The sequence below is a fragment of the Chamaea fasciata genome, unplaced genomic scaffold (assembly GCF_029207755.1).
Source record: "Chamaea fasciata isolate MVZ Bird 193981 ecotype frontalis unplaced genomic scaffold, bChaFas1.0.hap1 SCAF_6, whole genome shotgun sequence".
In the NCBI taxonomy this organism is placed as follows: Eukaryota; Metazoa; Chordata; class Aves; order Passeriformes; family Sylviidae; genus Chamaea; species Chamaea fasciata.
The window spans coordinates 16,330,945-16,355,991 of NW_027094091.1; the positions used below are offsets into that span (position 1 = coordinate 16,330,945).

A 25,047-nucleotide genomic window follows, 5' to 3' on the forward strand; every position below is an offset into this window, starting at 1 on the left:
AGTTAAAATGTTAAGATGCACGTAGTATTTTCCTAGGGTTGCGGAAAACGCACTGACAATGAACAAGACATTGGGAAATTTTTTTAGAAAGATAGTGTGTATTGAGAACACATTTTTTTTAATGGAAAATGTTTTCTAAAGGAGCAGTGTTAACACTGCTACTCGACATATTTTAATGCATGGAATAACACTTGCCAATTTTATTTTCCAAAAAATCCTATGAGAGATTCTGGTGTGTTTCACACTTAATCTCCAACCAAAGAACATCCACTACAATCCTTGTCCTCTTTCCCAGATAAGACCCTCGGTGAGACTCCTAAGACATTTCCAAGCGCAGGCAGCGGCATTTCAGTCCCGCTCCCTCCTCTCCCTTGTCCCTCGTGGGGCGCCTGACAGCGCAGGCCAGGGTTGCGTGACAAACTCCGCGCAGCAACTCCACGCTCCGTGCGGCGGGGAGCGGAGAGGAGCTCCCCGGCCGGGCTGAGGGAGCTGCCTCCCCCACCGCCGCCGCGCTCCCGCAACTTTCATTCATCGCCTGCGCCGCCGGGCGCCCCCCGCCCCGCGGGGGCCGTGCCGGGCGGGCCGGGGCCGTGCCGGGGCCGTGCCGGGGCCGTGCCGGGCGGGCCGGGGCGGGCGGCGGCGCAGCCAGTGAGCGGGCTTGGGGCGCTGCGGGCGGGGCCGGGGGGGCGCGGCCAGGCCGGCCCTATATAGGGCGGCGCGTGGGGTGCTCCCGGCTCCGTGGGAGTGGGCGAGGGGCGCCGCGCCGGGCAGGGCGGGGGGCGCCGGGCGGCCGCGTGGGGAGCTCTCGGCGAGGCGCCGGCGGCTCGTTCGGCTGGTCGCCGTGCTCGGGGAGCACTTTCGGCGGTCGGCGGCAGGCACCTTGCGGCGGGGAGGAGAGCCGGCCGGCCTGCGAGCGGCGGTGCTATCCCATTGTTCAAGCGGAAAGGCTCGGGGTGCGAGGGAAGGAGCCCGGCGTGTCGCCTCCATTCTCCCGCTCCCCACCGCCCCCCTCCGCCGTTTCCCTCCGCGCCGGAGGAGCGCCGCCGCCAGGGAGCCGAGGGCCGGGTTGTTCGGCACCAGCACCGACAGCTCAGGTGCACCGGCGGGATCGGGGAAAGAGGCGCCAGCCCTTCTTCCCGAGGTGCTGTGCCTCGGGGGGCTCCGGGAGAAGAGGAAAGTTGCTCCCTTTCCTGCAGCAAGCCCAGGAGCTGCTGAAGTGGCCTCACCTGGAAGGCCTGAGCAGTTCCCACCTCTTCCATCAGGTGCCTTTGCCGCAGCAAAGCCACGGTATCCGGGAGACCACGGGGAGCAGAATAACACCCCTCCCCGCCCCTCCTGCTCTCGCCGCACTTCGCTTGTTATCTGCTCTGTCTCTCCGTGCTCCCGGGATCACAGGAGGATCTATAACTGTGATCTGTCACCGAGGAGAAGGTCGTGGATGAACTCCCTTCCAGCAGGGCAACGAAGCACTTCTCGACTCATTATTATCGTGTTCTAGGACCAGCCCTTTCCTGCTAAACTTGGCTTGGGAGCTTACAGCAGGAGGGGGCGCGGGGGGTGGAGAGCCAAGCCCAACAGCATCTTGTGTGTTTGACTTTTTTTTTTTCCCCTCCCTCCTCCTTTCGTGAGACAGTTTGATGAATGCCTGCGAGAGGGGTATGATTTGCTGAGGCGCCTCTGGCAGGGCGGTGTGTGCGCGGTGTCAGCCCCGCCGCCGCCCCCCGTGGGGCTGTGAGCGGCCCGCGGCGGGGGACGCGCGTGGGAGCGGCTGCAGCGCTGCGCGGACCGCCGCGCAGGAAGCGCTGCTGGGGCGGACGGGGCTCCGCGGCCTCTCGCCGGGGGCTCAGCGGGGAGTCACGGCTTTGAAAGGGGCGAAGAGGAGAATAAGTAGCTCGCCCAACTCCGCCGCACCCTGAGCCTTGGGTTTGCTTCGCCATCGCGGGGAGCGTGTGAAGACGAGACCCAAGTGCCGCCTCTCCCAGCCACCGACGGGCTAGCCAGGGACGGCCCGGGCGCGGCCCCGCGCCTAGCGAAGTTGCTTTCAGCCGCGGACCGGTGCCACCCGCCTCACTTTGCCGGGGTTGTTTTCTTCACTTGGCTTTGGATAGAAAAGACTTCGCTGTCTCCGCACCCTGAAAGTTGCCCGAGCGCTCCCCGCGGCGAGGAGGAGGGCGGCGCGCCCCGCGCCTCCCCGGGGCCGAGGCCGGTGAGCCCGGCTGGGCTGCAGCGGGCGGTGATGATGTGCGGCTGGGGGAAGCTCACCCTGCCCTTGGGGCTGCTGCTGGCGATGGCGGGCGCGGTGGCGCCGCAGCCGTGCCCGGCGCAGTGCTCCTGCTCGGGGAGCACTGTGGACTGTCACGGGCTGGCGCTGCGCGGCGTCCCGAGGAACATCCCCCGCAACACCGAGAGGCTGTAAGTAACCCGGCCGGGGCGGCGGCGAGCGCCCATCGGGCCCCTGTTCCCTTCAGGGCTCCCGCCGGCTGTCGGGCTGAGGTGGCCCCCGGCGCCGGCCTGGTTTGGGGTCCCGACGCCCTTTGGGTGGGGGGTTTCTCTTCCCTTCTCCTGCTGCTGGCCGTGCCCGTTTACAGCGATGCGCGGAGACACGGAAGAGGTGGGCGCTGCTCCCAGCCGCTGCCTTTCATCCCGGGAAGCCGCGGTGAGCAGCGCGGTTCCCGCCTCCGCGGGGAGCGGGGGCGGGCACCGCCGCGGCCGGGGGGCGCCCCGGGGGGGGCGGCGGAGCGGCCTGTCCCCCCGCCGGCGCCCATTTCCCGTCAAACTTGGCTATTACGGCTCGCCTTCCCTGGGGCAGAGCCGGGCCGCGCTTCGCGGGCGTGGGCAGGGAGGCCCCGGGTGCGCAGCGCTCCCTCCCGCCGCGGAGCCGCGGTGGCCGGCGCGGAGGGGCGGGCGGGGGCGCGCTGCCGGCGCTGCCCCGGCGCCAGCGCGCATCTGCTGGTGGGCGAGGGCACGCCGGGGTGCGATAGCCGCGCTCGCAGGGCACTAAGTCGTGCCGTAACCGTGATCCCTCCCTCCCTTCACCCGCGGCTGGGCTGTTTTCTCTATGCGGCCGGTTATTTGTCGTATCAGGCTGCCTTTCGGAGGGGTCCTAAGAGTGGAGGTGGTGTGCACATTATTTCTTACTCTCTGATAAGTCATTCAAATGTTGGCATGTACACGCGCGTCTGGAGTGGTGAATTTCACTCAGGAAGAGTATCAGGAACGAATTCCTCCTGAGACTCTTGTGGTTTCTTTACAGTGGTGCTTTGACCATATGTGGTACAAAGCACTAAAAAAAATACTACTTTTTTTTTTTTCCTTTTTTTTTTTGCCTAGCTGCGTTGGGAATGAGCTGTGATTATTAGAATAGCTTCCATGTAATACCACTTCCTAAAGATTTTTCTCATGGATTGCCAAGTCTGATTTTATTTGTAGTGATTGAAATTGAAGGACTTTATATCTTAAACCCAGAAAGTTATGGACAAGAGGCATATACTCCAGAAGGAAAAGTAGTATAGAAGTATGATCAGAAATGCTAGGGCCTAATACAGCTTTCTGTTGCTTCTGAACTTGCTTTGCATTTGGCAGTCAGTATAGCTTCCTGTGCAGCAAGTGGACAGCTTAGTTTTGGTAAAATCTTATTTCCTATCACTTACTCCAGCCATGTTAATGCTTGTTTGAAACCTAATGTTTGTAATAAGTAGTTAAGCCCTATGCCACTTTTTAGCCATACTGGGAAATCTGAAAATTGCTTGAAATGGTGAAAATTGTCGGTTTTTTTAGACACTTAGTTTTTGTGACAGTCAAATAAAGGTTGTAGCGTATATATCGATATACCTGTATGTACTAAGTGTTGTGGTTTTCTAAATGCAGTTATAACCCCATTCATAGAGCCTTGGACTCTTCTGTTGGTAAAAATTGTAGTTAAACATGAGCTTTGTAACGGCAGGCAGAACAGACTTTCCAAGACTCTTGCTACAAAGTTTCAACTACTGTTTTCAAGCTAAATCGTATTTCAGCTACTTGGAAATCAGGAACTCACATGATGTTAATTGTAACAATGATTTGTTGCGTTCGGTTATGTCTCCTAACTTACAAAAATGCTGTGCCCATGAAAACAAACAAAGCCATTTAAAAATAGTTCTTGAATGTTTTAATTTTGCTGCTTACAAATTATTCTTCTTAGGGATCTTAATGGAAATAACATCACGAGAATCACGAAGACTGACTTTGCTGGTCTAAGGCACCTTCGAGTTCTGTAAGTTTTCTCTTTCTCTCATTGATAACTTTTAGGACTGATGCTACAGCTTGTAGTTGCATTTCAGTTCATTAGCTGGATGACTTATCACTTTTTAGCTACTTTATTACTGTATCTGAACCTAAAACTGCTCTGCCACGTGTTATACAGTTATGCACAAGTTACCAATTTCTTTAAATAAAATTTGTTTAATTTTTTTTTAATCTTCCCTTAACATTACGAGAACTTGAGGACTTAGTTTAGCTCATAGCTTACAAGTAGGAGTTGCTAAAATTGGTTGAATAGCCATTGGAGTTACTTCAGTTTAAGCCTGTGAAATTTATAGGTCACACTGAAAATGGGTGCTCTCAACCAGAAATATAAGGGAGTTAATCAAGAAAAAAGTTATTCCTTTACTGAATGTAAAAGCAAGTCTCAGGTGGTTTTTATTGCTCTTCTTTAGTTTCTGGACAAAAAGGAAACACTTTACCAGTGAAGTTGAGGAAGAAATTGGCTGGTTTGTTGGGGGGGATTTTGGGTTTTTTTGTTTGTTTTAAAATTTTTTAAAGCATTTTTGAGGTTTTAAAATTTGGCGGCAGTTTGTGTGGGGTTTTTGTTTGTTTTTTGTTGCTTTGTTTTTTGGTTGGCATTTTTATTGTTTACTGAAGGAAATGTCTAACTAAACTTATTTGTTAAGGCTAGTTTAATTTGAGCAAGTTGTCCTGTAAAATCATTTTCCTTTTCTTTCTGAAGTAAATATAACATTGTAGTAATTTTTAATTTTGTTACAAAACAGAGATACTCTTATGGTTACAGTCTCTGAGTTGTCTTTCACTGATGTTTCTCCCAGCACCAGGATTCAGAGTTGTAGTTTTGTTATTCATGTGTGAGACTAATATCACCTTCATGCTGTTCCACTGGAGCCTTCCAACTTGCCGAAGGGCTGTAATGTGTGTGTGCACACAGCCTGTAGGCATATGTGTAGCTTTTTAACTTGTAACTCTTTAAGGAAATGAGCAAATGTAATACCGATTCCTGTTTCTTTTGCCAAGGCTTATTTTCCTTCTTTTGGGTATATGAGCCCATGCAAATGGTTGGTGACAGGGATGCAGAAGGTTAAAGTGGACGTCACTCTAGAATAGCTGTTGGATTCTTTTAAAAAATATGTGGCCGCCGTTAAGTGACCATTGTTAATGCAACAAGTTATCTTAGAGATGTTAAAACTTACATATAAAAATTTCTATATTTCAGTCAGCTCATGGAGAACAAGATTAGTACTATTGAGAGAGGAGCATTCCAGGATTTAAAAGAACTGGAGAGGCTGTAAGTATTTTTAATTCTAAAAGTATCAACTTTTGGGGGGTCAAGTTAGTTGTGTGTCAAGGCACTCAGGCTACAGATTTTTTAAATACTTTTTTTAAAAAAAAAAATTTTATTTGAGATTTCTAGCCTTACTGAGACAGAAGAGAAGTAAGAAATTCTCAAGTGATATTTAATGGACTTGGCTGAGGGAGATGCATTTGAGAGCAGTCCGAATTCAAAGTGCAAACTTGCAATTGTCCCGTAGGAAATAGTTTGAATACTATCAAATATTTTCACTTTAATCTTGACTACACAAGGACTTTTGAGAACTCAAATGCACCAAAAGAAGCCTGTTCTCTGACCTGTAGTGTTAGGTGTTTTATACAGTGCCTTATTGGAGGTAACTACTGGCTATAGAGTGTTGTCTTGTTACATAGCAGTGACTCAATTCTACTCCAGTTTTTATATGGTGAAAGCTTTTACAATAGCTTAGAAAAAATATGAACTGTTAGTTTTCAAAAATAGTTGGAATTTGGATTTTAAAAAAAGATTGAGTGCCATGGTGAGAGAAGATGGAGCAGAGATGAGAGTACTTTGTGAGTACTAACACCTGCTTGGTTGCAGTGAAACCTAGAAAATGAGTAATCCCAAACTTGTTTTCAGGATGTGCCTTCTTATATTGTTACACTTCAAATGAAATTTTTAAAATATACTGTGCAGCTTGGGACATCTGACTTGTTAAAAGCAGGATGATTGTTGGACATAGTGTGGAGCCTGGAAAATATTAATACATATGTTCCTGTAGAACTTGACTTGTGTCTTCATTATTAAGCATCGTAGTTGTTGCATTTTCCTTATATCACCTTTCCTCTAAGCATGTCTCTTGTTTAGTGCTTCATTTGCTGCTGCTTAAACTTTTATGAAAGTATTTCTACTTTACTCCATTGAAAAGCAGCACTGGCCTCAACATAGTTTGTCTTATTATAGTTGCTTTGTATCCACAGCTACTGGCTGTGTGTTTAAAACAAAAACCTCCACAAACCATTATGGTTTGGTTGGTCATTTAGACAAAGCTGTTCCAGAGACTTAGTAACCACCAGTGTAATTATGATATTTATGTAATAGTTGAAATATTATGTACTTGAGATAATTACCTCATTTTTTCAAACAAGCCAAAGTAACTTTTTGACCTAAAAAATGAAAGTGTTATTATACAGTGCAACTTTTTAAAAATAAATTTTAATGAGATCGATTGCTCTTTGGAAAAAACTGGCTGTGCATTTCTAAGTCGTATTAAAATACTTAATGCTTTTTTACAATGTTTCAACTTTTTACAAAGTATAGGGATTTAAAACAGATTTTCCTGCTGAGGGATATATTGGAATAATATATAGTTTCCTAAATTTGGTTTATGGTGTCTAGATAAAAAATTAAACAGCAGTGTAGTTCATATTGCAAAAGTAAATACACATATATGAAATAGGAAAAAAAACATTTAGAGATCCACACTTTCACTGTGAATATGGTTTGACACTGAGATACCAAATGCTTACAAAGTTTTAAAACAGCCTTATTTCTTAATCATTTCAAAGTAAGAGCCTGCTATATGGTTTATTAACAAATTTCAAAAAAACTTCAAGGCTTGTTTATATTTCTTAAATATAGAATTGTTTTACCAGAGAAAAATGAACTTCAGTAGTTAAAACTTACTTGTCTGATGTTTGTATTTTGGCATTACATTGTTTCCTTTTTTTTCTTTGGTTTTCCCTTGATAATTGGAAAACAATAGATATTTTCCATTTACATAAGATACTAGTTCTGAAGAGAAGTTGTGATACTTTTGGGCTACTTTGTGGGTTTTGTTTTTTTACCCTTCAGCAGGCAAACTATGCTATCTTAAAATTTAGTTATTTAGACCTTCAAAGTTAGATTGTTTTGTCTTCAGAGTTATATTACATTTGCTTCAACACTTGTCAGTTTCTTTAATTTGCTGGAATTCAGTTCGTGTTAGGTGTGTGGGTGACTTGTAATTTGAATATATATGCAGGATGTCTTTAAAGTGCCCCAGCTGTTTGCTAAGAGCAAATATTTCATATTTGTGGGGAAAAGCTCAGAAAATTCTTCTTGTTTACAACTGCCAAGTCCATCTGATGAAGGTGCATTGTTATCTGACAGCCAATTCATCTCCTTGGGATTTTGAAATCCAAAATGATTTCTCAGGAAACCTGTGGGTACTTCATTCAAGTATTTTCTTTTATACATTAAATAGCAAGCACTTAAAATATTTTAAATTTTTTTTCAATGTGTGAGTGTAGGGTGTCACATTTTCACTCCAAGTGTAATGTGCCAAGCTGCTGTTAAAGAATACCTGATACAGACCTTTCAGCATGCAAGCAGAAGGTATAAGAGAACTTCACTGCAACTTAAATCAACTCAGTTTGATTTATAAGATTGTTTGCGTGTAATATTGCTTATGTTGAAATATCTGGTGCCAGTGTATACAGACTGAATTTTGAAAGATGCTTCCTGTTCTTCAGTACTCTTTAACATGAACAACAGGGTTTCACAGTAGTTTCTCTTTGGGGAAAAAAGGAATGCCCATCTCTCCAAGTGAAGTGCTGTGGGTTTGTTTGTTTGTTTGGGTGGTGGTTTTTTGTTTATTTCTTGGGTTCTTTGTTTGTTTTTAACTGGAGTTTCAGTTAAAAAGTTTTTTAGACCAGTAACTCTGATTTCCAATGAACTGTTTGGTTGGTTAATGAGTTACTTGTGAATAGTCATTTATAGGTCTGATAATTCAAAATGCTGGATCTCCTCAGCTCCCTTTAATGGAAGGGAGGACCTGAAATGCTTCGGAAAATTAATCTCAGAGCAGAAACTTTTGACCTCTCCAGAAGAGGTCTGCTTAAGAATGGTTTTTATTAAATCCATAAAGATCTCTCAGGTGGTTTCTCCTATAGCCTAATAAAATAACATATCTCTAATACACTATGTAGGTTAGTATGTACACAATGCTATTTAGACCTAATATGCTCCACAGTGCAAATTTGTGTCACACCAGTGTAATTGTACAAGTGCAGTGGAACCCAAGGCTACAGTCAATACTCCTGTAACAAGTGATTATTACTACAGCAGCCTGAATTAATGTAAACGTTTTCGGTTTGTAATAAATGATTGTGTAGCTATGCCTGCTACTTAAGAAATAGGAGGGAAGATCAAGGTGGAAATTAGCAACTTAGTAAGTTGTAGGTTTGTGGAAACTTTAGTAGCTGGAGAAACCCTGGTGAATTTGATATTGCTGTATGCCTTTTAGACAGGTACTTCTGTGCGGATACTTCTGTGAGAAGTCTTCAGGTCAAATTAATGGCTATACACTGCAGTGTTCACTTAGTTCTGATCTCTGACAGTCTAGAAGGCTCTTAAGGGCTGAACTCTTAAGGCTCCAGTCCAAGCCGGTTTTGTACAACACTGCCTGAGCTGGCAAGTCTGTCATAAATAAGGTTTTCTTCCCAGACTGGATACTGAAGAATTGCATAGTCTGTTTCGTTGTGTAGATGCTCTGTCTGCTGAAACAAGCCTCTTTGATTGAAAAGTGGGCTGTGTGCATTGAAGTTCAGTTGGGAAAGCTTGTACCTTTGAGTGCATCCTGAAGCAGTGCTAAAAGCTCTTGGACTAATTACAGCCTTGACATCTGGAATATTTACAGTATTTAACATCTGCAAGACTTTCTTAATTACCTAGTAATTTATATGAGCCCGTGTTCTTGAGCAGGGCCCCTAAAGAATATATAGCTGTTCAGTTATGGCAAGTCCCATAGAGAAAGGATTGGATGTGGCCTCTTACGTTTCGTGAACCTCTCTTACAGAGACCACAATCATGTGTCCGCAGTGGTTTTCAATATGCTGCATGGCAGGAAGACAAAAAGGGTCAAGACATGGAGGATTTTCACAACACTTGTGGATTTCCAGAGACCACTGCTTATTATGGGGGACAAAACCTTTTGAAACAATTCCTTATGAGAATGTGAAATTAAACACTTGTTTCTTCTTTCTTCATAAAGCTGTCATCTTGGGTGTGATGTTTATAATAGTTTGAAATAGTATCTTAAGAAAGCAAGATGAAGATAAACTGAAAGTTTCCACTTTATGGAAACAGACACCGTTAGACACAGTTTTAAAAATTATTTTTAGTAAGTGTAGGCCATTGTTATCCCCAAGTTCACCTCATTCTCTAGTGTTGCAAATACTGTTCAAAATATGTCAGTGTTTTTACAAGTTATTTTCAACTGGAGGGAAGTATAGAATTTTGTTGAAGACAGCTGCCATAGACTTTTGAACCTGTTCTGTAAGAAGCCACTAATATCTAAAATTTCTTTACAGTTCAGTGTACTTCAGAAATGGAGGGTTTTTGAGGGATAAATATATTCCTCACTTGTTTACAGAGAAGAGGAGTTACCTTTTCATTTAAAAAAAAAAAATTGGCTGATAGGAAAACTTTTCAGTCATATTTTTCCTAATGGTTTTTATGTCTAGTAGTTAGGATTCTAGCTCTTACTATGCTAGGGCTATGACGTGGAATGACTGTCAGAATAGGAAGATTTTACGGCAATAGTTTCAAAACTACTCACTTTTTTTCTTCCTGTATTTATGAATAATCCATTGAGGGTGCAGTATGTCCCTAAAATGCTAATTTAGAGTCTGATTCTGCAGACATTTACCATGTGAATAACTTGGTTTGCATGAGTAGTCTCACTGATTACTCCTGTGAGAAAGGGTACTTGTGTGGCCTAAAGAGTTTCCAGGGCAAGCCTTTATTTTTGATACTTGAATTAACAGATTTTATTCTTAAAATGCCCATTTATTATGTTAACAGTTCCAAAGTGTTACCTGTGCAGACTTAAAAAAGCCAAACTATGGAAAAAAAACCCCCAAAAACCAAAATGCCACAAATAAAGGAAAAATAAGCCACCAGTGCCCCCACTAAACCTATTTCTGCTGAAAACTAGTGTGTAGATGAAATGTTACTCTCAAAGGAATAACTTCAACTTCTGAGTTGGGGACTGATCTAAATGCCCTCACCATAGCTCCCCAAGAAACAGCCCCCCTCAGCTACGTGATGTGAGTAAGGTGAAATCATGAGTTCAAGAAAAGAATGCTGTAAGGGTTGAATATCAAGTTGGTATACAAAGTAGCTTTTAAACTGGACGCTGTCTGTTGCATTTTCATGTTTGTTACAATGCATTACTGATGTAGAAAGAAATAGTTCAAGAATTAAATGTTTTGTTACAGTTCATTGATTTTTCTAAATTTTTGCAACACAGTTCTAAAATTACAAACTGAGGAATTGTCCCTACTTATTTATTTGAGCTTTGTCTCCACAAATACATTAAAACAAGTTATTCAAAGTTAACATGAAGAGAGCATTTACTTAGGTGTGTACTTACTAGTGCTTGAGTAATACTGAAAGTCAGTATTGTTTTGTGGATGTTGTGGATGAACAATTTGAAACTTACAGATGTGCCATAGCACAGAAGGAAAAATATATTTCAACTACATAGTTTCAAGGAAAGGTTCTTTCAACTTAGTAAACCAAATGTAGTACTAGGTGGATTTCTTTACAGGATACAAATCAGTGTGTGAAATTACTGTGTGCAGCTTCAGCTGCAGCAAGGGGTTGATTATAACTTCAATACAAAGGAGATCATCTTGTCAAAAATATGAAATGGGCTTCAGTAAAATAAAATGGGGTTTAGCTGTATTTCATGTATTACAGGGTTAGAGTTGTCCATTTGAGCTCTACCTTAGTTAGATAAACATGGTAAACTATGACACTGCATTAACGGCTTTTGAAATTGTAAAATCAAAACTGACTGAGGAGTTACCATGGTCTCTGAATGTATGGGGTTTTACAGAGCATCTCATCTTACAAAGTCATGCATTGCAGAGTAGACTAAGAAATAAAATGTTTCATCTAAGGTAAAAATAATACAGTTTGTCTTGGGCATAACTGCCCAGCAGGCTTGAGCATTTATCAAGGACATTAACAGCTGCTTCAAAATAGACTAGATGAGCAAGTACTGTTTAGAAAAGGGCTATATTATGTGTATGCTCTTTCTTAGAGTGCAGACTTACTGAATCACTGAGGGGAAAAAACTTGCTGTCCAGAGGTTAAAATAAACCTATGTGCTGCTAACTTTTCTTTATGTATTGATATGTGGCATGAGTTTACATTTTATTGATAGAATTAAATAATAAAACTGCAAATTCCAAGTAGGAAAATACATTTAAAAGAGGAATGGCAATATTTTCTGTGATTCTTTAAGTGTGAGCTGTCTCAATAAGTTAATCCTACAATGAGCAGGTTTGGGCTGAACTTTTTCTTTCTGAGTTATGGATCTGATAGTATATAGTCATTTCAGTTACAGAAGAGAAATGTTAGAAACCTTAGATTTCACTTCTACAAAGCTATGTGATTGAAATTTAGGAGCAGGTACTTCTGGAAAAAATGTTAAATGTCATCTGTTTTTATGATGCGGTTTTGTGGTTTTAACTGAAGCAGAATATGACCTTTCCCCTCCATCCAATTTACAGACACTTAGGTGTGAAGGCTAATGTGGAGTTTTAGGATCCCTGGCAAAAATTCTATGCTAGCAGTGGAACTACTATTTCAGGAATCATTTATATCTCTATCAGTCCTAAAGAGACAGCCGATAAATGAACAGTATTTCATCTTGTGCTTGATTACAAATTGTGTCAATGAAATCTGTTTTTTAAGGATAAGAACTTGTGTTATATAGTATAGAAGTTGTACTGAGCTCTTAGATTGAGTTCTTAGCTCCTTAACTGAAAGTTAGTCTCTAGTTTCTTTTCTCACTGAATGCTGGTCCTCATTGTGGTGTGCAAGTTCATTATTGAAGTCTGAGATCTAATTTTTTTATTAGGGGTATATTTTCTAATTTTCTATTTGGAGTGCATTCTGAGCAGTTCTGACTACTACTGCTGGGAAGGTCGAGGTCTGACTGCCTAAAACCCTTGGGGTTATTCATGTGCTTGTTTTTTTTAGGGGGCTTGATGTTATGCTTGTCTACTCCCTGTGGCATTGGTACTAATCACCTGTGTGGCTTCACTCTGAATATATGAGCATTTGAAGAGTTAATAATGCCTTCACACAGGTGTCACAGGTAATGAAAGAATAATGAGCTCAGGTAGAGAGTACCTGGTTTTGAACAGCCCTGAAGGGGGTGAACGGTTATTCTTTGTTAATCATGGATGTGAAACATCCTTCTTTTTGCTAGCCTTACATAGTTTAAGGGCAATGCACCACACATTCCTCCTCTTAGAACAGGGAGGAGACCACAAAGCATGCGGTGTTAATCACTTATCAATGGAACATGGGACTATACTACATGAATTATACTGCCCATGTGTTTTTATAAGTTCTTTAGAGAAAAAGAATAAAAAATACTATTGCAGTTTTTCTGTATTAGCAGGCTTTTGTCAAAGCAACATTGAATATCTTTAAAAATGTCTGCTGAATTAGACATAGACAAAGGCTGTTTTTGAAGACGGTGTTTAAAAAGATGCAATGTTCAAATGGAATTTTAAAAAATCAAATTATAGCTACATTTTGATTACAGAACACTACAAAATATTTGATAAAACTCTATTTCCAAGAGCAATTTTCTTCTAAAAGCCTTTTCAATGCCACTATCTATTTTTATTATATTTTATTCATCTGAGTGTCTTTTCTCATGGAACTCCTTTTATAGGTCTAGAAGTCAAATTGCAGTGAGAAGTCCTGTTTGCTCTTTGCAGACCTTTTTAGAAATTCCAAGGCAGGAAGGCTGTTTATTTTTCCCACATCTGTTTTGTGCCCATCCTTTGTGGCATTGTTTGCTGGATGCTCTTCTTTCTTGCTTCCTCTGAAATGGGTAATTTGCACTGTTGCAAAATAGTGAAACTAAATCTGATTCTGCAGACCTGTTGTGCCAATGTTTTTGTTTCAATTTTTGTGTGTTCAGACGCTACTTTAAATAGATTCTGTACAGCACTGATATTAAACTTAAAGCTATACATTTTAGTTTTACTCTGTAAAAATCATATTTATTTTTTTGCAAATCCAGTTCTATATTATTTAAAATACTGATTTAATATTAGGCGGCCACAGGTGAAACTTAACTTGACATTACATTCTATTGTGGCATATTTGAAAGATTGTCTAAGATGCTCATTTTGATTGCAGAAACCACACTTTAATCTGGAGTTTTACAGATAAGCTCCAAAATGTATGAGGGATCTGGCTGCAACTTCAGTGACTCATACTATTATATTACCTCATTTACTATGAAGAGCCTGGTTGAAACTTCATCAGAAGAAATGTTTTATTTTCCTATTTTCTTTCATAGTACGTAGTTCATTGTGCTGACTTATATTTGATTATCAGTCTAGACTATATTAAAGACAACATGGCAAAGTCTCCCTTCATTTTTTTTAAGGCACACCAGCCTTTCTGACTTTAGTTTGGCAGGATGTCTGTACAGGTGCTTTAGAAAAACACTTGAGTGAAAATTTACTGTAGTAACTTCATGCCAGAAAGACAATTACAAGCCTGTCAGGACTATCTGCAGGCCTTTCTTGTCTTTCTAAACAATCTGTTCAAAGCCTAGCTAAATTCCACCTACTAGATCAGCTCTATCTCCCTTCTTTCTTTGCCTTTTTTTTTTCTTTCTTGGAAGTAATCCCAGGTATTGTCAAACTCATCCTTGCTTCATCTGATAGTTGAACCTCTGTTACTTTATGGAGGTTTTATAACTTCTGTTTCCTTTTCTGTGTGTACTTTATAGAATAGAATCCAATGAGTGAGCTTCACAATATTGTGGAGGCTTGAAGAAGTCTCTGTAGATTCTCTAATCCCATGGATTAACTCAAGGTCCATCAGTGCAGGTGACTGAGGGCTGTTTCCAGTTGGGTTTTGAATGTCTCCAGCATGGAGAGTCTGTAGCCTCTCTGGGCAACATGTCCAGTGTGTGACCACCTTCACAGTCAAACACTTCTCTTAAGCTGAAATACACTTTTCCTATAGTTTGATTTATATCCATTGCCTTTTGTCCTTTCACTGGGCACCCCTGAGAAGAGTCTGACTCAGTTTTCCTTACTTGGGATGGAAGCACATCACTTATTTATATGCATAGAGTATTTCTACACATTGAGATACTGCTGAGACTTTTCCTCCTGAGGCTAAACAGTCCCAGCTCTCTCAGCTTCTTCCAATGTGACAGGTGCTTCAATCTGCCTCCTTAATCATCTCAACAGTTCTTCCCTGGATGTGGTCCAGTATGTCCCTGTCTCTTGTAGTGGGGAGTCCAGCTCTGGGCACAGCTCTCCAGGTGTCTCACCAGTGCTGGCTGTAGGGGAAGGACCACATACCTTGACCTGCTGGCACCAATCTTATGATTACAGCATAGGGTGCTCTTGGCCTTCTGTGCAAGGGCACATTGCTGGTTTCATTTTACTTTCTTACTCACCTGCGTCCTAGGCTGTTCTATGTGGTGGTTCTTCCAACTGGTGGTTCTCCAGTGTGTGTTGGTGCATGGCATTATTCTTCTCTAGGTTCAGGGCTTTCCATTTCCCTTTTGTTGCCCTTCCCAAGTTTCCTTTTCAAGCAATTCACTAGCCTGTCCGTGTCACTCTGGCAGGCAGTGCACACACCTAGTGCATCAGTCATTTTTTCCAGTTTTGTATCATCTGCAAATATGCTGAGGGTGCAGTGTGTCCCAACTTTCAGGTTGTGAATGATATTTTGAACAGTACTGGTTCCATTACTGACCCCTGGAATTTATCACTCGTGACTGTTCTTCAGATGGACTTTGTGCCCCTGACCACAGCTCTTTGAACTTGGCACTTTAGGCAGTTTTCAGTCCACCTCACTATCTGCTTTTGTAGTCTGTAGTCTATCAGTTTGTGAGGACAACCATTATGAATGGCAGCGTCAGAAGCTTTACTGAAGTCAAGAGAATATCTACTGCCTTCCCCTCATCTGCCAAGTTCCTTGTTCATTGTAGGAGGAGGCTACCAGGCTGGTCAGGTGCTATTTTCCACGTGTTAAATCCATATTGACCACTCCCAGTCATCATCTTGTCCCTACTGTGTCTAGAATAGAAACATTTTGCCCTATTACCTTCCCAGGCATTGAGTTTGCAGTAATGTCCTGCTACTGTTCACAATTTATTTTTTTATTACTGAAACGAATATTTAATTTATATTTGAAATGAAATGGGGAATAACTTAGATGTCTTTTTTAGCTAGTCACTATTTAACCTGGTAAGTGGAGTCCTGCTTAAGGGGTTCTTGTCCTGCGGAAAACCACCTTGGACATCCAAATGCTGTAAGAACAGCCTTGAACTTCTCAGACTCCAGTTATTACTCATGTGGTTGGTAAACTTGATATTGTTAGGCTTAATGAGATTATGAATAGTTTGACTAGAGAAATTCTCTTTGCAGAGGATTCTTAATGGAAAAACTGGCACAATCTTTTGCGTAGCTCTTAGGTTTTGGGCTTTCCTCTCACTTGATGACATGCAAATCACATTCACAGACAGCAGTTGCCAGGAGTGTTGAAGTTCAGCAGATTGTGGCTTTGGACATGGATGCACAAATATTTTCTGCCTCTGGCAGATATAGCATTTTTTTTTTTTGGTAGAAAAGCAGTGATCTGCTTCCTTTCAGAGGTAAGTCAAAGCTCTCTATAATTTCTCTTTTGAGGCAATAGGATTCACTGATTCTGATGTCTGTTATTCTGACTCTATATATGAGAGTCAGATTTTTAGGATGTCATACTTAAACCAGCCCATGGAGATGATTTCAGTGCTGTGCATTAGCTTTGTTTTGAGGTACATGGATAATTTTGTAGGTGGTTTCTGTATTTCCTGAGCTCATAAAGCCTGAACTGATGTTAGACCTTCCCAGAGGATGCATATCCCTGTAACACCTTGGAACTACTTAAGGAGCCTTGTGGGCTCAGTTGTGAGTAGAAAGTGCTCTTGTGTGAACACACAGAGGTTTGATTGCTGACATATTCTTCCATTTTAAATTGAAATGTAATGTAAACAGGCTTTTATGCTTTGAAAGTTTATGTATCGTTTGCAAATGAGCTTCACTGAGCTGTTACATGCTATTTTTTGAATGGATGTAATAGTTATTTACTCTGCTGACAAACAGAAGGCTTGGATATGCTCCTTTGAAGAATGCAATTTCTAAGTTGTATGGTGCTGTGTGCTACTTTGTGCAGATAGTGTATTTACTTCTCTTGGCTAACTTTGAGGAATGAAAGGAGGAATGAAAAAAATTGAATTCTGCTGTCAATATTCATGTGTGAGTTGGAAGCATTCAATCCTTTTTCCTGAAGCAGTGGTGGTGGAATAAAATGCATCAGTGCCTGTATTTAGAGTTTTGGAAGGTGCTCATTCTCTATGCACCCAATGGGATAGGCTGTTTCTAAGTAAAGAGCACATCTGATTTATAACTTACTTGAAACAGCTTTTAACTTCGATCACTTCTCAAGTTATCTTTGAGGGCTTCTTTTGTCCTACAGCATCTTAGGGTAGAATTGCATCTACTTGAACTATAACCCATTTGAAAATTACTTAGGTGGGACAAAATAGCAGCCTTCCAGTACTTATGAGGTAGTTATGGAAAAGCTCAAGCCAGGCACATTGCTGTGGTGAGCCAACAAGCAAAAATCAAAGTGGGAAGTGTAACTGAACGTAAGGGCAAAACTTTACTGTGAAGACAGTCCAGCACCGGAACATCTCATTTTCCCAGAGAGGCTCTACAATCTCCTACACCTTCTATGGCTGTATGTAGTTGATATAGTGGGATCAGAAACAAGTTACAGTGAAGGCTGTAACAAGTCTGAAACAAATGGGTGTGAATAATAGCAATTGCAGATGATTACATTGTACCCAGTGCAATCAAGATTTTTTTTTTCTCCCTTCCTCCTCCATGCATGATTGCTAGTGGATCATAGTTATTGTGGTAAGAAAACTTGAGAGAGACACCAGGATAGATTTGTGGCATGGCCAGACTTCAGTGGGTTAGGTTATGTTGCTACTGGGATTGTAATGTGCTCTCCCTGCTGTGTACCTTCATCTGTTGTCATCTACATATACTCTGGCTGTATGAGAAGACAAGTAAAACTCAGATATATACTAATTTCAGCTAAAGTAGCCTGTTGTTCAGAACCACTAGCTCAAATCAAGCCATATTTTTTTGCTTACCTTAATGTTGTCTGCTTCAAAGATTTACTTATTCTTTGTCAGGTCTTACTTTTTATATGCCTGTTAGTAGTGAGCTTCTTTTAATGAGTGTTTTCACCTCATTTGTCAAAGGTATTTCTTCTTTGTCCTTAAGTCTTTTTGTATACTTCTACCATCATTTTACTTTGAAGATGCTTTTCTACTCTTTACTGTGTCTAGAAGACTGAGCTCTGGGAGTTTTAGACTGAAGTATTTGAAATACTTTGTATACATTAGATAGTATGTAGACTTTGCTTAAATTCATTGTGAAGAGCTCAAAATTTCACCTGTGTAAGTTTGCCCAATCTCTTTCTAAAGATGCATTCAGCAAGAGAAGAAAAAAAGAATGTCCTTTTCCAATTGCAGCTTGAAAGGATTATATGATATTGGTGCCTCATCCATTTATTTCTGCACACTACCAAAGGACTATACAGTCCAAGTTATTACAATGTTAGAAGAGATTCTTCAGTACATTTTTTGTTTCTTACACCATGAATGCTTCATCTCCTCTGAACTCTCTGCTTGAGAAACACAAATATTTGTAGCCCAGTTGGAAAACTGAATAGTTGTGGTATGGAGTATCTGTATGTATCTCGGTATGGAATATCTCATCACTGTTTCTTCAGTGCTTCACTTTGAGCTTCGTGTCAGTTCTAGGAGAGCAGTTCAGTTGGTGAAACTGAAATTTCTCTTTTCACATTGCTTACAGTCTTGGATTCCATGATCCACTGTGCTTACCTTGGGTTTCAGCTTGAGAGAGAGAGGATCATATCTCTTTCACTCATTCTTGTTGCAGTATGTTCGTGTTCTGGATAGGTATTATTTCAGACAAAATTAAGCATCAGGTCACCTGAAAAAGTAGAACTGTTGGGGAGCTATGTAAAATAGTGAACCATTTTAAAATAGTGAACCATTTTAAAATAGTAACGTAATTTCTGGACTCCTTGTGTGGCTCTTTACAAAGATTAGAAACTCTTCATGGTGACTGTTGAATGGGAAAATATTGTGTTCTGTGATACTGGGCTGTTGTTTCAGACTTGCTCTGCATACTTTTTTCCCCTTCCCTTATGTTTTCATATAATTTTTTTAGACAGAACTACCTACTGTAGTCTTGAAAAATATGTTTCAGTGAAGTCTAGTTCATAAAATCTCCATATAGAAAACTCAGCAAATTGACTCTCTTAAAAGCATCTCCTATAACTTTTTAGATGTAAAGAATAGCTGAAGTCTCTTTTTGAAGTATAGTAAAAGTTGCATTTCCCATTATTGCCTTCATGAAAATTAATGTTTCATCTTCTTGGTCACAGGCTATAAGGAATAGTCAAATTTTTGGTGGAGAAAGCTTAGCTCTAAAAGAATATTCAGTAGGTGGGATAAAGCTATTCAAAGTAAAATGTAGAAAATGCAGGATTCATAAGGGATCAGTAATTTAACTTCTGTGTTCCCTCAATCTGTGTAGTGCACAAAGAGCAAAGTCTTTAGTCTTGTGAAAGGCAAAGCAAAATTGTGTGTTGAAACACTGGTTTGAAGTTCCAAGCTCATGAGGTAGAAACTGTTGAGGTGTGAGGGTAGTACTATTTATTGCCAGTTTAATTAGTGAAACGTGATTTATTGTCCATTACTTAGATTTGTGAATCTGTAGAGTGGCAGATGCATCAGTATGTTTAAGACATACTCAGCTGTGTGGGGTATGTGAACTACAAGTAGTAACAGAAACTGCTGATCGAAGGTGATAACTCTTCGTATAAGATGTTAAATAGAGGGCAAGTATTTTGCCTGTGAAGTATCTTTCTGAGTCATCCTTTGTGTCCTTGTGAGACTGTTGTTGCATTTGGTGAAAGGCAGCCTGCCTGATGAACTTGGTAATCAATTAATATCATGTCATTGTACTAGAGAGGCTTCTATGTAATTATATAAAACTTCTAAAAAAATAGAGATACTGAGTAATATCATTGCCCTTTCAGTAACAAGTAATCATTATTTTCTAGTGTCCAAACTTAATAGAGTTATTAAGAAGTATCAGCAGAGATTTTTTTACCTGAAAAGCTGATTAGAAGCTGACTTTTTAGTCTTAACCCTGCATGCTTTTCCATGTGGTTTTGGATGTATAATCATGGACTTAGAGGTTTAAGTCCCTGTTTAGCTAAGAGAAGCAGTGAGTGAATTTTATTTCTTTTTTTATTTATTTTTTCATTTGTTTTGTTTTCAAAATCTTGTTGGATTGCACATATAACTGAGTTTAAAACAATTGTCTTCTACTTCAGTTTTGTGGTCTTGGCATATGTTTTTATGCATAAATTTATTAAAGTTCAGAAACTATCTAGTTTTAAATGATTTTATTTTGAAAATGCAGTAGATGCAGATACAGTAAAATGTATCAACTTCTTGTATTTATGTAGGGATGGTTTTCTTCTTAAGTAGTGTTCAAATCAGAAGTCTTCCAGTAGTCATTAATTTACAGCTCTTTCTTTTGTATGGAAATTTTTCTTTCTTCTTATTTTGACATGTGACTTGCAAGATCGCAATCTAGATTTTTTTGTTGTTGGTGGATTAAGATTTTTTCTTCTAAAAATTAAAATGCATTAATTTAATTATTTTTTTTCCTAACTATTAAAATGCATTGTCACTCAATGTCAGTCTCTCTTATCCTGGTAGTGTAGTCTTTCATTTTCTGGTTCTTTCACACTAAGTTTTCTTTTAATCTCTAAATGTGTGATTTAAGTTTATTCTGCACAGAGAAATCAGGAATTCTGATGCTTGACTAACAGAAGGGAACCTGACATTAACACTGGAGAATTAGGGAAATCTAGAACTCAAAAAGCTCACTGTTTGCTTATGATTTAAAGTGTGGTAGCAACCCTCTGTGTGCATAAAATTAATTCTCAGATTATTTCACTCTCATCAGTAGTCACACTGAGTTTTAAGGGAGGAAAGACTAAGTGAACTAAACCATGGAGCTAAAATTTGGTTTTGAATGTCTCTGTGTATCTACATGGGAAATTCTGGAAAAACCTTTAAACTGAAAAGAGTATTACATGGTGCAATGTTTATGAGAAATTAGCCCAGAGAGGCTAAACAGGCTTACATATTTAAGTTCTGCTCTAAGACTAACAAACAGGAAAATCTGAGCTTTTATGAAATTCTAAAACTTAATTTTTCAAGACTGGTGCCCAGTATATTTTTTTTCACCTTGTGGAATATCTTGGTAGCAGTTTATTGATGTAGTGTAATGACTGTAATGATTATATACATATATATATTTATGTGTATATATGTATATATCAAATAGTCCCATGGAGTCTGGTTTCCACAAGTGCCTTGAATTATTGAAGGATTGTGTGTTGCAAGCTGTGACCTGTGATAAATTTTATGGGACACAACAGCTTTTTTCCACTAGGTTGCTTTGCTTGAAGGCAGGTGGCACATGTGGTGGATACATTGCCTAAAAACAACCAAAAACCTGTTTTGAGCTTGACTTCTTGACTGGGATGACTGTATGCTCCAGGGCTGTCACTTGCACATGGCAGAAAGAATAATCTGCATTGTATGTTTAGAAAAAAACATGAAGATAGAATATATTTGCTTTGGCTAGTGGTTGTTCTGTTGTCTATGGGTATAATACAGAAGGTTTTGATCCTGTCACCTCAGTCTGAGCAGCTGTGACCCTGGTCGGCATTCTTGGTGAGAATCTTCACAGACAAATGGGCACCATCCAGATTTCAGTTGCAGTTTGTTCTGCTGTGCACTGTCTTAGTACAACTGATCTGGTTCTATGTTTTTTAATTTAACTTCCTTAAAGTTCCTATCTTGACAGTTGAAGTGAAAAAAACCCTCCTTGTTATGGCAAATATGAGCTGTGACTCCTTGGGTTTTTTTGACTTCTATTTGATCAGCATTTCAGTAACAGCTTCCTTTGTTTTTTAAAATTTATATAAATAAGTTATATGGATCTTTGGACATAATATTATCTTGTTACTGAAAGTGTATACATTTGATACATGCTCCCTTGAACCTTTTCATGGTGACAAAATGTCTATCTGCTCCATTATACTAGGAGGAATGTAGAGTTGGTAGGGAATTGAATTTACACTGCTGATTCTGTATTTTTAGCTTTCATGTTGTTTATGCAGGATGGAATCCTGACTTACTGATTGGTTCATACTGCAGAGATTCAAAATCTTTCATAAAATAGGTAATGTGGTCTGTTGGGGGAAACCAGAAAATGTAATTAGTCCATGGTAAATTTACTACTGGACCATGTCTCCGCTAATGGACCTTTCTGGTCTTTAAAATCAGCTTGTTACAGCACTGGGATTCCAACTCAAAGTGGTTGCATTGCATTGCTGTAGCATTTGTAATTTAACACAACTTTTTCTTTTTCTTCCCAAAGGCGCCTAAACAGAAATAACCTCCAGTTGCTTTCTGAGCTGCTCTTTCTGGGGACGCCGAAGTTATACAGGCTGTAAGTAGGCATGGCCCAATAACTATTATTTGGGAAAATTTGAATTTAGTCTGTTATTATGTCTTGCTTTAGTGTTTTTATCTTTTGCCTCACGTTGGGCTAAAATGTCTTGGAACATAGATATTTTGTTTAAACAGAGTACTTTCTTTGACTGCTTTTCAACATTTTTTTTTTTAAATTTTGTATTGCATCTAGGTCAGATACTGATACTTGTACGAGGATATTGTCATTTATTCCCACTTATGTAAGGAAGTTTTCTGAAAGAATACTTTGATTTTCCTTTTCTCCTGTTTAGGTTTTTTAAAATTGTTTCTGTGTTAAAAGAACTAAAAAATGCCTATGGAGATTCTGACCCAGAGATGCAGCACTATATAAGCACTTTGGTTTTGTGTTGTTCTTCTATTGTGGCTATACACACTTGGCCAGAAAAATGATAGCACTGGCAAATGCTAGGTCTGTAAAGAAGTCCTGTGTCCCTTCACAGGGAAAACAAAGCTAGTAAGTCAAGTTCTGGAAAGAAAAAATGATGAAATATTTTACCTTGAATAAAAATGACAACAAATCAAGGAACAAGTGTTTTGTTTTGATTGTTTTACTTGGTTTGATAATATCTTAGTCTGGGCAAATTTTTAAAATAATGGTTTGACCTATTGTCATTTCTAAGAAACCACTTAATTCTGTTGCAGTTGAAATGGGGAATAAAGTTTAGAATCTTGTTTATTTGAACAAAATAAATTGTAAGGTACCTTTCAGTTACAGTATATGTTATGGAAGAGATAACACATGACATACTTAAGTAGGCTTTGGTAAAGTTGTACCAGTTCAGCCTGTTTTAATTTAAAAATGTTTGATACATTTCTTCAGACTCCAGGTGAGATTTCTACTCTCAGAATTGCTGGTTAATACTGGGTTTCATCACTTGTGTGCTTGGAAAAAGAAAAATGAAGTTGGAGGAAAGTGGGATTCCTCTTGTTTCCACTTTAGTATATGGAATTATGTTTGAGAAAAAATGTGATGCCTTTATTTTTAGTTGATTTTTATTTTGCTCTTGTGAAATATTATTTGTTTTCTCCCTTCTTACAGCAATATACAATAGCAAACTGAAAATTACTCCTATTATTGTAAATATTTATCTTTGTGTATTTTGTTTTATTCCATTGCCTTAGATGTACACTTTGTTTCCAGAAATTCCATGTAGATGTACACTTTGTTTCCAGAAATTCCATGTAGATGTAATGAGTTTTTAAATGACTGGGCCAGAAAGCTGCTGAAGGCTTTTTTCCTGACAAACAGAAATATTTTGCTCTGTTATAATATTTTAATATATTCGAATATGGTATTATATATTAACAATTGAGTCTCTTATAATTTCCATCAGCTGGGATAAAGACATTACTTCCATCAGGAAGGAAATGAAAGGGATTTATGATCATTTTATTATTCCACCTACAGTATAATGGTTGCTACCTAGATTCATATAAAATAGAAACGAGCCATAATTTAGAGACAAAAAATGGATACACCTTCAGTCAAAATCATATTTGAATATAGTTATTTCAGAATTGTGTATTTGATAGATGCTAGTCCTAAATCTATAATGTCCTTTGACATAAAGCACACAACTGCTCATAGCATATATGGAGGAAAGTAAGAGATCAGTGGCTTCACAGTATTAAATTTCCTCTGCCTAAGGGTTATTGTTGATCAGACCATGAAAGTGAATGTCTGGTTATAATGTATTCATGTTTAAAAGAAAATATGAACGATAGTGAGAAACTACAGCTTCTTAGCACTAAATTTGTAATTAAAAAATGCCAGGCCAACAAAGGCACTGATGTTACTTGAATGTTTGTGGTCAGTTTCAAGATAATGTGTAGCTTGTTCCCTTTGAAGAGTATAAAGTGATTTGGGTTTTTACATGTATCATTGTATATGCTCAGATGTATTTATATCCGAATAAATATTTTTCTAAGGAGAATTAAAGTTCTCTAAACATGATCAATAATGTGTATATATGTATTTTGCTTTGGTTTAGTATTTATTTTTGGCATTTAACAGCTAATCAAACAATGTGTGTACTCTGAGGTTTCAACATACTATTGAGCTCCTGTGAATAATAATTACCATTTGACCCCTGGCTGTAAATGAGATGCCAGGTGAAGAAGCACATATGCTTGTTGTGTAGGCTAAATGCAATATAAAAGAAAGAGGTTACACTGTATATGAATTATGATTCGACACAGTTGGTTGCCGCCAGCGGCCGGCTATGCTTTCCCTTTGCTGTCTGCTCCAATTTCTCTTTGGACGGGTTGAGAGAGCACTGCGTGTTCAGGTCAAGATGTTTGCCTAGAAATAGTAGTACAGTTGCAGCTGTGTTTGCTGGAGCAGGAGACTAGTTTAAATAGCATTACCATTTATCCAGTCCATTAACAGAACTCTGTAAAATAATACCAACTCTGCATAAACTACAGGACAGTGTAATAAAATTACAAGCACTTGTTGACAGATGGGAAGTGTAAGTAGGGGAAAGCAATAGGTTGAGAATTTAAAAGAGACAGTGCATTATTTTCTGTGTCTAAAGACAATTTCAAAGGTAGTGAAATTATTTTTTAGGCTACTTTCTTTCCAATTTACCAGCCTTCCAAGAAATCTCATGGAACTAGTTAAAATGGATAATTTTAGTCAAAACAGAAGCTGATTTTCCCATTAACAGCTATCTACAAAGGTGTTTTGACATAAATATTTCAGTAGGAAGTAGTTAAT

At 39.7% G+C, this 25,047-nt stretch overlaps 1 protein-coding gene across 2 annotated transcripts; it reads left to right on the top strand.

Moving 5' to 3' along the window:
• Positions 1–838: 838 nt before the first annotated feature.
• Positions 839–24,278, top strand: LOC136290997 (slit homolog 2 protein-like). 2 transcript variants are annotated; one of them, XM_066185533.1, is made up of 5 exons: positions 839–2,412; positions 4,181–4,252; positions 5,483–5,554; positions 22,213–22,284; positions 22,580–23,136. In XM_066185533.1, the coding sequence occupies exons 1-5, from the start codon at positions 2,237–2,239 to the stop codon at positions 22,716–22,718; spliced, it is 531 nt and encodes a 176-aa protein (XP_066041630.1). In that variant the 5' UTR covers positions 839–2,236; the 3' UTR covers positions 22,719–23,136. The 2 variants fall into 2 exon arrangements, with proteins under 2 accessions (XP_066041630.1, XP_066041629.1); XM_066185532.1 differs by lacking the exon at positions 22,580–23,136 and adding an exon at positions 23,149–24,278 and having other exon boundaries at positions 875–2,412.
• The last annotated feature ends 769 nt before the right edge of the window (positions 24,279–25,047 follow it).